Source organism: Sceloporus undulatus, chromosome 4, assembly GCF_019175285.1.
Source record: "Sceloporus undulatus isolate JIND9_A2432 ecotype Alabama chromosome 4, SceUnd_v1.1, whole genome shotgun sequence".
NCBI lineage: Eukaryota > Metazoa > Chordata > Lepidosauria > Squamata > Phrynosomatidae > Sceloporus > Sceloporus undulatus.
Genome location: NC_056525.1, coordinates 136,313,286 through 136,329,890, shown reverse-complemented (window position 1 = coordinate 136,329,890; position 16,605 = coordinate 136,313,286). Strand labels below are relative to the sequence as shown.

Genomic DNA, 16,605 nt, shown 5'->3' with positions numbered 1-16,605 from the left:
CTCTGTACAACATCATTCTCTTCATTCTTCTCCAGCTGTAAAACCATAGGAGAGGGTTGAAATAATCAATTTGGCTTTTACAATGCTCTCCCATGCTTTAACAACCTGAAGAGAATAAGCATCATGTAGACGGAGAGGAAACAAAACACATCTTTTTGTTTGCTTGCCAGGTTTGTTTAATAATGCAATAAGGCGCTTAGATTTTTCAGAGCAGAATTTTAAATTTTGTAGAATTCCCATTCCTAGTAAAACAATATCTGTTGAATATCTGCATCTCCTGCAAATCTTAAAGATACTGGAGCTCTGTGAGCAGTCATGTTCATAAGAAAAATAATAAGTGGGTGGGTGCGCAAGCAAACAAAAAAATGCATGTGCACAAAACAACTGAGCTACAGATTTTCTGTTTCTCATTTATAATGTTTCTGAGTGGGAAATCAGTCAAGCTTTATATGAATCCACCACATGATTTGCACCAGGAGCAAATAATATGCAAATATGAATGCCTAGATTTGGGAAATAAGAATATGGCAACTCAGAGAGAGAGAGGGAAGGAGAGAGAGAGAGAGAGAGAGAGAGAGAGAGAGACTCGTTCGTTCATTCTCTCTTTCAAGCAATGAAGAACCAAGAAAAGGAAAACTAAATGAGTGAGATGGAGGAAGGAATGAAGAGAGAGACCAGCAATGTAGAAGAAAAAGGTTGGGTGAGAGAGAAAAGGGAGAAAAAAGGATAAGTAAAAAGGCATGTGGAGGGAAGGACTTTCCAACCTAGGCAAACTAACCTAGGCAGACTGACTTAATGTCTAATGGGGCAAAGTAATAGTACTGCGATAGGATAACCAGTTTGAACCCTAACAATGCTGGGAATTTTTGCTAGTTTCAAATATTAAAACACTGCAAATCTTGTTCCCAAAACAAGATGGATTGAGTAGAGACATCCCTCACACCTATTTGCAGCATTAGGGAACTCTCAATCACTCATCCTAGTTACTTGGAAAATACTATTATTTTAGATACCTTAAAACCAATTAAAGAAGCTCTGTGGAATTCATAGTGGACAGTGCAGGGAGAGCTGAAATGCTCAGTAAACATCACACAGGGTGTGGTCGCACTGATGGCATTGCATGCTGTGCCCTCCTGAAACTGGAACATGGGCAGAATATGGCAGGAGCATGACTAATTTAAATCCACTGGGTGAGCTTCAGCAAGTCACACACTCTCAGCCTCAGGGGAACGCAATGGCAAACCTCTGAACAAATCTTGCCAAGAAAACTCTGTGATAGGGTTGTCATAAGTTGGAAATGACTTGAAGTCACACAACAAACAACAGCAACAACAACAGCTAATTCTGTATGCCAAGAGTTCCTCAGCTGAAATCTCACTCCAAACATGAATTCACTAGGTGGCGTTAAGAAAGACGTGGTGCCTCCGATGGTAGTCTCTTCTTCATTTGAATGAGGCAGCAAATGACACTAGTAATCATATTGTTATACTCAAGCTTTGTCTGCCCTGCAGAAATAAAGCAGTCTAACAGTACTTTAATTGGCATGGCTCAGTGTTATAGAGTTCTGGGATCTGAAGCTTTGTGAGATACTTAATCTTCTCATTAGAGAGCTCTGGTACCCCTCCCAAGTACAAATCTCAGAATCTCATTGCACTGAGCCATGGCATTTAAAGTGGTGTGAACTGGTTTATTTCTGTGGTGAGGATGCAGCCTCAGAAGTGTTACAAATATGCTCAGTATCTGGACACACATATTTACAGAAACAAGCTTCATTTTCTGTAGATTACATGAGTCAATGGCACAATGATCACATCAGGCCTGTGTGTGTAAGCTAGTTTACAATGAGGATACTTCCTTTAGCATTATGGCTGCCCCTCCACTGCAGTGGAAGATGTCTGTTGTCTCATCTGCCGAATAGAGAACAGAAGCATATTTTTAAAAGCTCTGACACAAATGGCACGGCAAGAGTTAGGTGGAACTTCTTTGAATAGTAAACCAGTTTAAAGGTCATTTTTCATCTTCAACAGGTAGGCAATTCCAAGAACTGTACATCCATGATAAACAGACAGTTACCATTGGCTCTGCACAGTCTTTTCTTTTTAATTTAAATATTTGGCAACTCTATATGGTAGTGTTATGTATTTGTGGATCTCAGTGGGCCAAAATTGCTTCTCCCTGGTATCAGATGACATTTACATGTCTAGCGAATACTTACGAAGAAAAGCTTAAAATATTTGAAAAAGCTATATAAATAGGGAACACGGCTATATACACATCTAATAGGCAGTCTAATTTTAAAAAGAGGCAGGTCAGAGGACATGGTTACCAATGAATTTGCATTAGCATTAATACCACTATCACCACTGTATAAATGGACATTATCTGCAATGTGCTAGTGATATGGGGTGCAAAAGGTGAATCTTGCTTCCCTCAGCTGCATTCCACTTAATCCCCCATGCATGCCCTATATACACACATATGGGGCACTGCTCTCCTCTTTCCTTTAAAGACCCGCATCCAAGATTCTGTTTCTCAAATATACATTGATAGCACTTATCAGAGCCAAAAAACGTATACTAAACCTGTAAAATTATATGCTGAATCTAGACTGTATTGTCGCTGATACAAAGTTGTTGTTGTTTGATATCCGATGAATAATTTACACATGTATGAGGGATTTTATCCCCTTTACTTCTCCAGGATTTCTTAGCATTTTAATATAATTACTATGTCAGGCTTTGAACCTCGACTTAACAGTTCCAGCCTTATTGGATGGGTGGAGGGCAAGGAAATGTAGTGTTAGGGAACTATTGTTTAGTCCCATAGCATTTATGCTTCCTACTCCTCAGGATTTCATCCTGTTCATTGTGCTATTTAAGATCATTAGGAAATGACAGTTAGGAAGGATATTCATGGAGTGGAGTCAGACAATGGAGATTATCATATTGCTTTGAAAGCACCTTATTCCCGATGGGATAAAAGTTCAATTAATTTTAAAACCAAGTGTTATAGCACTAGCCAGTGGCTGGGCAAATGCAACTCGTATGCACCCCGGATCCCAACTGAACTTATCCAGTGGCTTTTCAAAACGAGATTTTGCCACACTGGATAAGTGTGGCTGGGATCCAGGCTGCATATGGGTTGCATTCACCCAGATATCAGTGAGTGTGATAACACCCGGGTTTAAAATTAAATGTGCCTTTATCCTGTTGAGGATAAAGTGCTTTAAAAGCAATGTGATAATCTCCTACAACTGATCTCTCCTGCTTTTTAACCTCTGGTTTATGACCCACAGCCTCCAAGATTAGAGCAAGGCTCTTGGAGATATTGTAGATGGGGAGGGACTGGCACAGTAACGAGTTTGTAAGTGCTTAATTTCCCTTGCCTTCATCTAGCCTGTCCATTGTCCAACACACACACACACACACCGTCCATTTCTTCCCTTTCCACAACCACTCATATAAAGGCCCTTTCCTCAGGGTGTTGTCCACACCTGGCTTGACAACAGTACATGCAAAAGGGATCTAGGAGTCTTGATAGACCACAAGCTAAACATGAGTCAACAGTGTGATGAGACAGCTAAAAAGGTTGGTATAACCCTAGGCTGCATTAGTAGTATTTAGGTCAAGGGAAGTAATAGCACCACTCTGTTCTGGTTTGGTCAGACCTCACCTGGAATACTATGTAGAATTATGGGCACCACAATTCAAGAGTGTGTCCAGAGGAGGTTAGCCAGAATAGTGGAAGATCAGACACTATGCCCTATGAGAAGGAACTTAGGGAGCTTGGTATGTTTAGCCTGGGGAAGAGAAGATAGTCATGTTTAAATATTTGAAGGTATGTCATATCGATCTTGTTATGAAGAGAAGTTTTGAATCAAAGGGCTGGCTTTTTTTGTATTTATTGTGCACCTTTGTTTGAACTGTTGCCTACTCAAAAGGATTCCTGCTGCATCTAGGTTCAGCATCCATGTTAGATTCCTTTTCTAATTCCTGATGCATCTTGACATCCAGGGCCCCCACAAAATTTAAGCATCTGGTTCTTGGTAGAGGCAGTCAAGGTGTCATTCTTATGGGAAACAATCCATTTGAAGGGAAAGCCCCACTGATATTTTATACCTGCTCCCTACAGGAGGGAGGTGTATGGCCTCAGGTTTCATCTGCGAATCAGTGTCTCTGATGAGAGATCCTGAAACACTTGTACTGGACGGCCATTGTAAGATAAATCTTTGATTGAGGAGAGATTGCTCAAGACAGAATTTTTGACAGACAAGGCATTGCCTAAGAGATTAAAGAGTTCTTCAGTACTAATGGGTACATAGAAGGAGTGTATAGCCATTGGATGAGGTCCCAGTCTATGGAGAGGATGGGGTTCGAATCACAGCAGACAGGTTAAGTTCTGGGTTTTGAGGATATCATCTAAATTGTAGTACCAACCAGAAGATCCACTCAGCTGATTCTAAAAAACGGTCTTGCCCTCCCCCATGACATAATCATATATCAGTTTTTATTATTTTTTTAGTGTAATGCTGTTGTGTGATCTCTTGATTTCAGGCTGCTGTCTTGGATTGTGAATTCTGCCTTTCTTTCTGTTCACTCCTATCTCTGGTCTATTTGGGTTGACAGCCACTTTCCCTGGGTCCAGAACTCAGTCACCTGGGACCTAAGCATTGATGAAACTAACAAAACGGTTGCTGTAGTTGATAAACATTTCAGTGTCATTTTCTGACAAGGAGGTTGTGTATTATGCATGGCAACACTAGGGGGGTGCGAGGGGTTCGGACCACACCAAGTGACACCCTGAGTGGGGTGGCACAATTGCTCCCCAAACTACTATCTTTTGCCAAAAATGGGCTGTGGCATCTGCCTGTGTCTCTTTAAAGTGCTGAAGAGATGGTGTGAGTGGGGTGAGACTCAATGGGAGGAGAAAGGAGAGGTTTTGTTTTGTTTTATTTTTTTAATTAAAATTAAAATTTCAAAAACAAAATTTTCTTAATTAAATTTTAAATAATTTCTTTAAAAAGTCACACTTTATCCAATTTTCACTTTAAACACATGGAGCAATCTATATGTAAATGCATTTATTCTGTGTATGGGATATTGTAATTTAAAGGTATCATTTTAATTGTGCCCGTTGTTTTATGTCACAACTATTACCATGACATTCAATGATATATGGGGATTATGATTTAGTACAATAATAACATTGCTAAGGATTCTGTATGGTGTGGAGGTCAATAAGAGGGGAGGTAACACCATGTGTTACCACATCAGGTGACACCAACCCTACAGATGGCACTAGCCTTATGCCATGCTCAGGAAATGGAAAATCTGCTATGTAAAAGAGCCTCTGATTAACTCCACTTTTCCACTGCAGGTGGATAAAGTTTGAAGAGAAAGTCGAAGATGGAGGAGAACGCTGGAGCAAACCTCATGTGACCACCCTGTCCCTTCATAGTCTGTTTGAGCTACGGACATGTATAAGGAAAGGGACCATCATGCTAGACCTGGAAGCACATAGTTTTAAGCAAATAATTGGTATGTGGAAAGTGTGAAAAGATCATCCCTCTTTCTGAACAACATGTCTCTCCTTGACTGGGTTAATAACATCTCTTTCAGAGAACATCCCAGTTTGTAACGGTTATGTGAGCACCACAGGTTTTGGCAATGCTGGAAAGGAAATGAGAAGCAATTCATAGGCTCTTAACCTATTTGAAGCTCTGCTAAAGTTGGAGTACCCAAATATGCCAGCCACAGCCTTCCTTTTAGGGTGCTGGAGAAACTAGTGACAATTGGAAGAGAAGGCTGAGGGCAGTGCTGTTGGCTGCCTGGCCAGTGCCATAGCCAGTCTTCCCAATGCCCCTGTGGTTGTTCCTTAAGCCTCCTTCTCTGCTAGCAATCATCCATACAATACAGTGGAATTTATCAGACAAGGGAAATTGGAAGTATAATCCAATGGCAATCTGAATGCAATCATGAGGTATAACATTATTATGTGATAGACATTTCGGGCAATGGGAAGTCAGTTCGAATGCAATTCAAATTCACCTAAATTTGCTGAACTAGCAAATTCACATGAATGCGTTGTGGCCCCACTTTCTTTTCATTCGAAATTAAGATAAATTCCTCCCATGTGATCAACTCCAAAGTCAGGATGTCCCAGTAGCACCCGCACAGGCTCCTTGTATCACACAGAATGCCTGCTGGTGAAATAGGGTTCCCTGTGTGCTACAATGTGTTCGAGCTACTGAGCACTTCATGCAGATGCCATGGTTACTTCTCAAACAAACAGTTTCATTTATATACTGCTTCATACTGAACTAGCAGCGTCTAAGCAGTTTACAACTGTAAGCTAATTGCCCCCAACAATCTGGGTACTTATTTTAGCGACCTCAGAAGGATGTAAGCCTGAGTTGAGCTTGAGCCCTCTTGCTGGTATTGAATTCACAACCTTATGGTTTTGAGTGAGTGGCTGCAATACAGGCATTTAACTACTGCACCACCAGGACTCCTAACTGCACCACCATACAACTCTTTGGAAGTGCTTAGGGCATCCCTTCTTACTTGCACAAAAGGAACGATAGTGGGATAAGAAGACCAGAAGCAGACAGTAGAAATAACGGTGCGGTATATACTGTCCTGAAAGGGTGGGCTGGAGGCAACCTTTTTAACTCTGGAGGGACACCTCAGCAGGCAAACCGCGTGGCATCCCTCCGCAATAAAAAGAACCCAGAAAAACGGGTTCTTTTTAAGGTGCCGGGCGCACATCATGAGTGCACCGTTGGTGCGCCGGTGACATAAGCGACGCGCAGCAACTTCTATATGCTGCACTTCGCTTACATCATCATGGTGGCGCCTGTGTGAACCGGATGCCACTATGATGCCACCTCTAGGGTTCAGTAGTGTGCAGTTACTGTATGCTCCCGAACCCTCTCCAACCTAGGTGGATGGACACCAGCAAATGAAATTCAGTGTTACTCAGTGTAAAGTGATGCATGTGGATGCAAGCCCCCTCCACATGTGAGCGGCGGTTGAAAAAGAAAGTGATATTTGGATAGTAGTGAATAGTTTACTTATAATGCTGACCCAGTATGCACTTATGATGAAAAAGGCAGCCTCCCCATATCGTGGATCATTAGGAAAAGAGATTTTAAAAAATAAAATAAAACTGCCAGTATCATAACAACTGTATAAAAATCTGCAGTGAAGCCACACCTGGAATATTATGTAAAACTCCATTTGCCCACATCGTACAGATGGAAAATGGTGCAGATGGAAAATGGTGCAGGAAAGGTATATTTAAGTGTTTCTCAGTCTGCCTTTAAGTACAACTTTCTCAATTAAACTTATACATGGTGTGAAGAAATAAGATAATAATATTCTTTCTGTATTTGTTTCATACTAGTTTTGAAGATGGGAAACAACACACAAAGACATATTAAGCTTAAACATAAAACAGCACCTGCTTTTAAGAAATAACACCTCTGAGGGGAAAATGGAGGACAGAAATATTTCTGTTATGTTCTGGCCCCCAATATGAATGAATTTTTTCAAAACTGAAAGCACACATTCCCTCTTTTGTGGAATAGCCTCTTAAAGAAACAGTGAGCAACAGTGAAAACCTGGGCTTATTCAGTTAAACTCAGTGGTGATGCTTGAATCAAACAAAAAGTCCATATTTGCACATGGAGCAATTAAACTGTAAAAATTGCTACTATGGGGACTAGTGCTGAGTACCAACTCGGTCACCTTTAAAAGAGGTTTACACTATAAAAGCTTTGTTTTCCAGTTATGCCCTAGTTGTCCCTAACATCGACAGGCCCAAGGATACTCATCAGGTCTACAGCACAGCAATGTGGGAAACTTGCTAGTCAGATGGTATTATAAGAGCTTAGTCCCATTCATAATTCTTCAGTGGAAGTTAGCTGCACCATGTTCAGTGGAGATTTCTTCTCATTTCATTATTACAATACCCACTGCTTATTAGAAGGCAGTGGGACAATTGATCTTAAGTGGACTTCAGCAAATCCCAAAGGTTGGATATAGAAAGGAAAAAACCTGTGCAGCAGCTTCTGTTGATTTAATTTATTTTATTTTTTGTTCAAGAGAAGGTGATTGAGAACCAGCTTGAAAACCACTCTATCAGGCCAGAGCACTTGAAGGAACTCACCCACGTCTTGCTTCTCAGACCTCAACACCATACAACCAAATCTCAGCTGAAGATGCTAATGGAGCTGGGCATGGCCCGCTGCTACTCTGGTATGTGGCGCTGCATGATGGCTCTGATTTCTTTCTTCCTTCTTAAATCTAACCTACAGCAGACTAGAGAAAGCCAGCATTATGCTCAAACAGCACTGTCTGGGTGATATGAGAAACCCATTCAAGCCTTGGGCTAAGGATCCATTCATTTTGAAGGGGTAAGAGAGTTCTTCTTCCTGTGAGATATGAGTAGTTTAGCACTGGTATACTGCAGATTACAGTTCATAAAACAGTAACCAAAAGAATAATCCTGCCTTGTTGGAGCATTGCTAAGTCATGGCCTGTTTGATGAGAATGCTGATCAAAGCTGCCATCCTGAACTGGGATTGGCAGATCTTAAGATCTGGCCCTGAGTCTCCAGTTTTCATGGACTATCTCCAGGCAGGAGACAAGGGTGAAAATTCTCCAGTTTTGGTGGATGCAGCTCCAGGCAAAGGGAAACCAGCAGCTTGATACAGTTACCAAGGTTTAATTGATTGGTTGCTGCAATTTGACAACAATATATGGGGTGTTTAAGTTCTGTTTTTAACTTTTGTATGTTTTTGTGTTAATATTAATACTGTTTTATCTAGATGATTTTAATGGCTTTTAAATTGTTATTGTAACTTGTTTATTTATTTATTTGTAAAAAAAATTAAAATGTTTTTATCTTGTGAGCCACTTTGGGTCGCATTCTGGGAGAAAGGTGGCATAGAAATGGAATAAATAAAATAACATAACATAAACTTGCAAAGACTCTCCAGGGGGGTCTATGTATTTTCTTTGGAGCTTATCCCATGGTGTTTTAATTTGGCTTACTTCTGTCTGGTTTAAACCTTAATTTGGGTGGCATCTTGATATTATCAGACAGTTTTTGCTGCCTAATCTGCAGCCTGAATACAGCCTGGGTCCATCCCCGCTTCCAGGAGTGCTCTGCCAGTCATTTGTTCAAGCCGGAAAACTCCTGGATCCAAAAAGAGCTGGGAGGAGTGGCTCTGGAAGTGGGATGGACCCGGGATGTAGTTGGGTGGCAAATTAGGTGGCAAAAACTGTCTGATAAAATCAGGATGTTGCCCGAATTAAGATTTAATCTGGATAGAGGTAAAACGAATCAAAACGCCATGGGATATCCTCCTTTGTTAGCTGCCTTCTTCCCTCCCAGTTGTTGTATTTCCAGGGCTTATCCTCCACTCTGCTTTGCATTCACCTTTTGTCTAGAAGAAAATAGATTAGATTAAATGTCCCTTATCCTATCTCCCTAAGTAACTGTGAAGGAATAATCCCCCCTCATTCCATAATGATCTGGGAACAGCCCCTTTAGCTAAGGTTTCTGTCTTAATTTCCAAACATGAAAATAGGTTCTATGTTCTTTTTGTGTGTGTAAGAATGAAAAGCTGTGAGCAACTATGGATGGTATTTAATGGATAATACGTAATAACACCACTGAGGCTTTTCCCAGGTTCTAGGTTTTGGCCTGGAAACCTCAGGGCTTTGAATGATCTTGAACTGGTAACCTTGTTGTACACACTTTCCTGGGAGTAGATCTCATTCATCTCATTGGGACATACGGTACTTCTAAGCAGACATGCAAAGGATTGCATTGGCACACTAATCCCAGCATGCCAAGCACTTTTCTCCTTCAACTGTGAAGTAACTAGAGGAGTAATAGGCACAGCAGGAAAGTAATGTTAATAAGGTGTCCTTGGAACATTTGTGGGGTGAGTTAGGGAGGTTTTTCCAATCATACTGGAGAGTGCAATAAATAAATCAAACACTATAATGCTGAATTAAGGTGCATTAGCTAAGTGGTTAAGTCACACAGCAAAAATTCTGATGGCTCAGGAAGCCAGTAAGGCAGCATCAAGGTTGGCATAAGGCACTGGAGTCTGTGGGCTGCAACAGAAGTTTCCCTGCATTGGCAAAACCATCAGAGGCCCAAATTAAGGTGCCTTGTTGAAGAAACCACTTTCATCTTTATACTGTGCCTGTTTAAGAGGCCATTATTCAGCAAAAGATATAAAGATTCTGATGTTTGTAAAGACAAAGCTGAAAAAAAGAGTAACTCCCTAACAGTGGTTTTTGAGTTGGCTCATATTAAAAAGCATTCTAGCATTTCTTCTGTTGACTTTTTTTTAAAAAAACTTGTGTTGCAGGCAAAGCAAATAGACACTCAGATCCAAAGAATGAGATTTCGGATGTTCCTCTAAAGGAGCAGGTGAGTAATTTTTGTTAAACACAGAAAGATGGAAGATGTTGCAAAATGCTTCCAAGGTTTTCAGAAGTTCACTACAGTGGAAGAAGATCCTTACTGCAAGGATTCCTTCTGACCCTGTCTTTTCCTCCTTATTTTGAAAAGGCATGCCTGCTTCTGTCAGCTCTGAAAATTTGGTGGGACTTTGACAAAGAAAGGATGCCCTTTGTATTCAAGGAGTACAAGAGAGGTAGATCTTAAGGAAATGGGGATTGTTTGTGCTCTTTATTGCAAAGGATATCTGTCATTTCATAGATGTTTATCACATTATGCTCTTAAAGAGCTACTATTCCAGTGTGACTCCTCTAGCAGCCTCCTGTTGCATGCTGGGATTGGCAGTTTTAAGGAGCTGAACTTCTCTGCCTGAGAATTCTAAATACCCCTCCTTAAAACTGCCAATCCCAGCATGCAACAGGAGGCAGCTAGAGGAGTCACACTGGAATAGTACCTCTTTAAAGCATAGTGTGATAAACATCATAGTGTTCCACCTAATTTTGAGATCTGAAAGACAGAAGCAGGCATGATTTCAGTGCTATTGTTTGGAAGAATAAAAAAGTACGTGTGAGGTGTATGGGTGGATGTTCCATCAAACTGTCATACAGGGGAAACACAGTCAATCCAGTCTTTTCACTGTTTTGTGGATTTTGGGTGTTATTACACTTTGCTTTATGGCCAACATGGTTACCTCTAAATATGTTTCCTGTATGTGAAGATGTCTCATTTTAGCTGCTACAGGAGATTACTAAAGAAGGAGTCAATGGACCGGGAGTTCACCATTTGAAGTTTCTACCTCCAATAAAGAAAAAACATTTTTTATTTAAAAATTGGGACAATATTTGGCATGTTTTACTAACACAACACCTAAAAAATTTTCCTAATGCAAAAGCATAAGCGGCTTCTCTTGAGAGATTCAGTGCTCTCTGCTTAACAAAGGGGGTTGTGATCTCATAAGAAACAGAAATACCTTTGATCTCAGAGGAAGTACCTTTTTTGTATTGCTAATAGCATTCAAATTTTATCTCCTGGACTTTAAAAAGCATCTCAGCACAGAACAACACATCAACAACATCTTGATAAAATGTAGGCCTCTGACTAACTTTGTCACTTTTTCCTCCTGTATGATTTTTAACACCTTTGTCAGATAAAGAAGCTAGTGGAGCTTCAAAAGCTTGCATCATTTATATTGTACATTTTGGTTGGTCAAATAAAGATATCATTGCTTTGTGGATTTTGGGTGTTATCAGTCACTTCCAAGAGTGACAGTCTGCACAATGTAAAATATGGTTGGAGAAGTGTCCAAGTGTATTGGCCAGAGCCTTTATATTACTGGTGATTAGCAGCAATAACAACAATAAAAAGACATGTTGTGCCATTGTTTATGTATGTATACTTATATTAAAACACTAGCAAAACTATTTCCCCTTGCACACTAATGCCATTCCATTTCTTAACCCCCTCTTTTTTGTTTTTTGGTCCAATCGTTTTTCAAAAAGAGAAACTGGCAAAGAGAGGTGGCTTTCTTATTTGTTCACTCCCCAGGACTGTACAGTCATTTTCCTCTGGTTTTCTTTTTTATTATTATTATCATTATTTATTACACCATACAACGAACATCTACTATACATTACATACATTTACATATATTTAAATACAAGATAACAGCACGTTACATACAATTACGTACAAGAACAATACTTCACATTCAATACTTTGCAGTATCTATGTTATATGTTTTTATACTTATCTAAAATGTAAAGTTGAATGTGCAGTATTTCTTTTTTTGGTTTTCTGGAGTGTGAATTGTCCTGAATTTTATTTCACTGCAGCTCAAAAATAACTTTAAGAAAAAGATTCCAGCTGGGACCGAAGTGGCCAACATTCTTGTAGGAGAAGCCAGCTTCCTGGAGAAGCCCTTCATTGCCTTTGTGCGCCTGCAGCAGTCGGTGCTTCTTGGGAACTTGACAGAAGTTGCTTTTCCCAGCAGGTAATCAGCCCATAGGCAGGCAAGCAAGCAGCCTGCTCACATGATCTTGAGGACTTCTAGCATAAGAGTTAATTCCCTGCTAGGATGCCAGAGGGAAGCAAATGTCCTGCAGTTCTTAGCATTAGGTTGCCATTGCAAATTAAAACCATTGTCAGTGCTGTGATGCACAAGTAGAAGGCTCTAGCATCCCCTACCCCCACCTTCATCCCCTCTGCTACTTAAACATTCTGTTTGAAACAGCTCAGTGGAAGAAATGAAGGCAACAGCCAGCTAAACTGGGCCTGGATACCCTACACTAAGGCATTAACAGTACTTTTTGGTTGGCCCATTAAAGGTATCATTGTTTGGATGTTACTGGATTTGCTACATGGCCAACATGGCTATCCCTAGATGTACTAAGGCATCGTTTCCCATCAGCATTTTTGATGCAGTGGCTCTAAAGTGCCTGAGATTATGAGTAGAGATGTTCACCTTTGCTCACTGTCTTCAATGAGGCTGCCATTCAGGCCATTGTGAAATATCCCCCTCAAACTATGCAAAGCAGAGTCTGGGAGCCATAGATGGTCCTTCTAAGCAGATATCATTTTGGCCATTCTTAGGAAGAGTACAGTCAGCTGAGCCAAGTCCTGGTAACTCTATCCAGGCTAAACATCACTCAACCCACCGCTGTCAGACCTTGGCCCAATGCTGAGGTGGGGCCACATTTGGTTCGGACAGACCAGGTTTTAAAGGTCCAGAGGCAGAAAAGAGGATGCAAATCTGGTTTCAGAGGAGCCAGCTAATGAACGAAAGGGCAGCAGCTGGAATTATAAGTGGTGGTTAGATTTCAGATCAAGAAGAGCAAATCAGAAGAATGTACAGAGCCAGCTCAGCCCTCGTTAGATCCTTGGGTCATTTGTTCCAGATCGGTAGTGTTGCAGAAGAACAAAAGTCAGATCTTCATCCTGGCTGCTGTCCTGATTCCTCTGGGATTAAGGTTGTGCCACCCTTATGCCTGACAACTTCGTACCTACTTATCTAAGGACTGGATTTGTAGCCTCAGTACTCTGATGACTCCAAGTGCAAAAAATATTGACCAAAAAAACAACAACCCACCTTTGCTCCCTTTTGGCAGCAGTGGTGACATTCATGCCCTTTCTGCCACTCTGTCTAGGTTCCTCTTTATCCTGTTGGGCCCCAGAGCCAAAGTGAAGGCCTACCATGAAATTGGCAGAGCTGTGGCTACTCTCCTGACAGATGAGGTGAGTCTGGGTATGGGTGGTGGGGTGCATGGAGTTGTTTTGCCACAGTTTGGGGATAACATGGTGGTGTCTGGAAATTTGGAAGGAAAATGAACAAGTGACTAATAACCCTGAGATGTATCTTTTGATTTCCATAAAAGGAATTGGTGTTGCTGCTAGTTTATACTTTTTCATGTGCTGTTTTTGTTTTTCAGAGCTCTGGCCATTATAAATACCAAATGTATTATGGACAGAGTTCATTCATATTTGTGTGTGTATATTTGTAAGTGAGTGAGTGCACATGCAAAGGCAGAACTGTATGCTTGAGCAAACCTTAGCATCCTTCCTGGGAATTCTGTCCACCTTATTCACTCTCCCAACAGGTAAGAAAGGAAAGGAAAAGAAATTTCATGCCCATACAGACAGGACAAAGTGGAGCTGCTTCGGGTCACTTTGGAAGTATGCTTTTTAAATTACACTTGCATCTTAAGAGGCTAGAAGCTGCACCAAAGCTGTACTCCAGTCCTTAGCACTGTAGCATGGCTTTGGCGTGGCTTCCGGCCTCTTAGGATGCATGCATCATTTAAACAGCATACCTCCAAAGTGACTAGAAGCAGCTTTATTTTGGCCTGTCTGTACGGGCCCTTCCTTACTTGGCTGTGCCCCTTTGCATTGTGGTGTTAGGGGGATGGGGATCTGACCTTGAATCTTTCCCCCACTCCTGCTGTACCTGGATCCTACATTGCAAACCCTGTATTGACCACAGGGTTGGACTAGTTTAGAAGTCAGCAAAGTGCAGCCCTCCAAACATTGCTGAATTGCCTATGTTGTCTATGCTGGCTAGGACTAATGGGAGTTGTAGCCTAACAACATCTGAAGGCCCACACAATCCCCACCCCTGAATTACATCAAACTTTATGATTCTGTGGAAATCAAATTCAAATTTCTCCTGAATGTCATTCTCTATCCCACAGATGGCATAATGTTGTATTTGCCTGCATGAAGGATTGCTGTGACTAACACTATTCCCTTCCAGCTTTTTCAGCGAGTTGCCCGGAAAGCAAGTGGCAGAGGAGATCTCATTGCAGGAATTGATGAGTTTCTGGATGAGCTGACTGTCTTACCTCCAGGAAAATGGGACCCAACCACCCGAATTGCTCCCCCCAAATGCTTGCCCTCACCACAGAAGAGGTATCTACAAAGTGGAGCTGGGAATGGGAGAGCATAAATTCTGATGAATTTAGGAGATCTCTTTGGCTAGAGATATGTAGGCAAAGACCTGGAGAATTAGGAGTTTCTTCTGGGTGGCCACCAGCCAATGTATTCTAGCTTAGTAAGGGCTTATATGAAAATGACCACTTTAAATGGATGATAGGATCCCCCTCATTCTTCATTTATGGTGGGGTTTCTAGAGATTTTCAATCAAGATAGCACATTTGGTGTGTTTGGATATTATACTGTCTCAGCATCTCAACCATTTCCAAATCATTGAAAGCACTAGTGGTGGCTTCGGGAATGACTGGTGTCTGACAACAGCAGACAGGAATGGGAGGTCCAGCTGAGGAAGAATGGACTGCTGCTCATTTCTACATAAGAATTTATCTATCCTTAAATATATCCCTTATCTTTTCAGGCTTTCCATGCACCTCCGTGAATGGAGTCTTCACTCCAATGGGAACATATCTACCATGGATGACCGGCATGGCCATGGCCATTCTCATGGACATGGGCACCAACATGTCAGTGAGGAACTGAAGAGGACAGGACGGTAAAATTCAGAGATGGTTGGCTGGGAGGAATAGGAAGGAGATGTCTCTAAACTAATAAAAAATACAGATACATGATTTAAAAGATTCTGGTGGCCTAGTTGGGCTGCACGGCTCTGGAATCATAGATAGGTTGAATTTTGTGGAAAACATTTAGGTTGTGGGATCTTCTTTGTTCTTTACTAGAATTGCAAAGTCTAGCAACCAGAGCCAAGGTGCAAAAGAGTGGCTGAAAGCAGTGGACAGAACTGCAGAACAGGTTGCTTGTGACTGAGGTTGAGAATTTGTGGAACCAGAACACACAGAAATCTACTCCTATTTTCCCTACAAGCTTTGCTGATGTTAGAAGCCTAATTTAGGAAGACAAAATTATATTTGTTTCTGTTGTTCTTCTATTGGGAGGTGGAAAACCTTAATGATATTCTAAAAGTCATCTAAGCTATCATCTCCCCTACTGACATTCTGTTCTAGCCTTTCCCTAACGTTCCAGATATAATAAGGGAAAAAAGGACCCCAAATAACTATATTTGTTGTTGTTGTTAACTGCCTTCGCGTTGATCTCGACTCATGGTGACACTATGGATGAGACCCTGTCCTCTACAGCTCTGCCCAGTGCCTGCAAACTCATATTCGTGGCTTCTTTAATAAAGTCCATCCATCTAACATGTGGCCTTCCTCTCTTTCTATTTCCCTCCACTTTTCTCCACATTATTGTCTTTTCCAACGATTCATGCCTTCTCATCATGTGTCCAAAGTATGACAGTCTAAGTCTTGTCATCTTGGCTTCTAGGGACATTTCTGGCTTGATCTGCTCTAGGACCCATTTGTTTGTCCTTTTGGCTGTCCTTGGAATCCTCGACACTGTTCTGCAGCACTACATCTCAAATGAGTTGATTTTAGGCTGCATCAATAGAAGTATAGCGTCTAGATCAAGAGAAGTAATAGTGCCACTCTATTCTGCTCTGGTCAAGCCCCACCTGGAATACTGTGTCCAGTTCTGGGCACCACAATTTAAAAAGGATGTTGAGAAACTGGAGCGTGTCCAAAGGAGGGCTACTAAAATGGTGAAGGGTCTGGAAACCATGTCCTATGAGGAACGACTTAGGGAGCTGGGGATGTTTAGCCTGGAGAAGAGAAGGTTAAGAGG

At 41.3% G+C, this 16,605-nt stretch overlaps 1 protein-coding gene across 2 annotated transcripts in view; it reads left to right on the top strand.

Moving 5' to 3' along the window:
- The window catches only part of SLC4A9 (solute carrier family 4 member 9), a 55,823-nt gene that overhangs the window by 3,120 nt on the left and 36,098 nt on the right, over positions 1-16,605 (top strand). For both annotated transcript variants that reach the window (XM_042465439.1, XM_042465438.1), the window contains exons 2-8: positions 5,377-5,537; positions 8,106-8,258; positions 10,391-10,452; positions 12,315-12,472; positions 13,626-13,713; positions 14,729-14,883; positions 15,326-15,460. In XM_042465439.1, the coding sequence (XP_042321373.1) occupies positions 5,377-5,537; positions 8,106-8,258; positions 10,391-10,452; positions 12,315-12,472; positions 13,626-13,713; positions 14,729-14,883; positions 15,326-15,460 (912 nt within the window). The remainder of the gene's footprint in view (positions 1-5,376; positions 5,538-8,105; positions 8,259-10,390; positions 10,453-12,314; positions 12,473-13,625; positions 13,714-14,728; positions 14,884-15,325; positions 15,461-16,605) is intronic.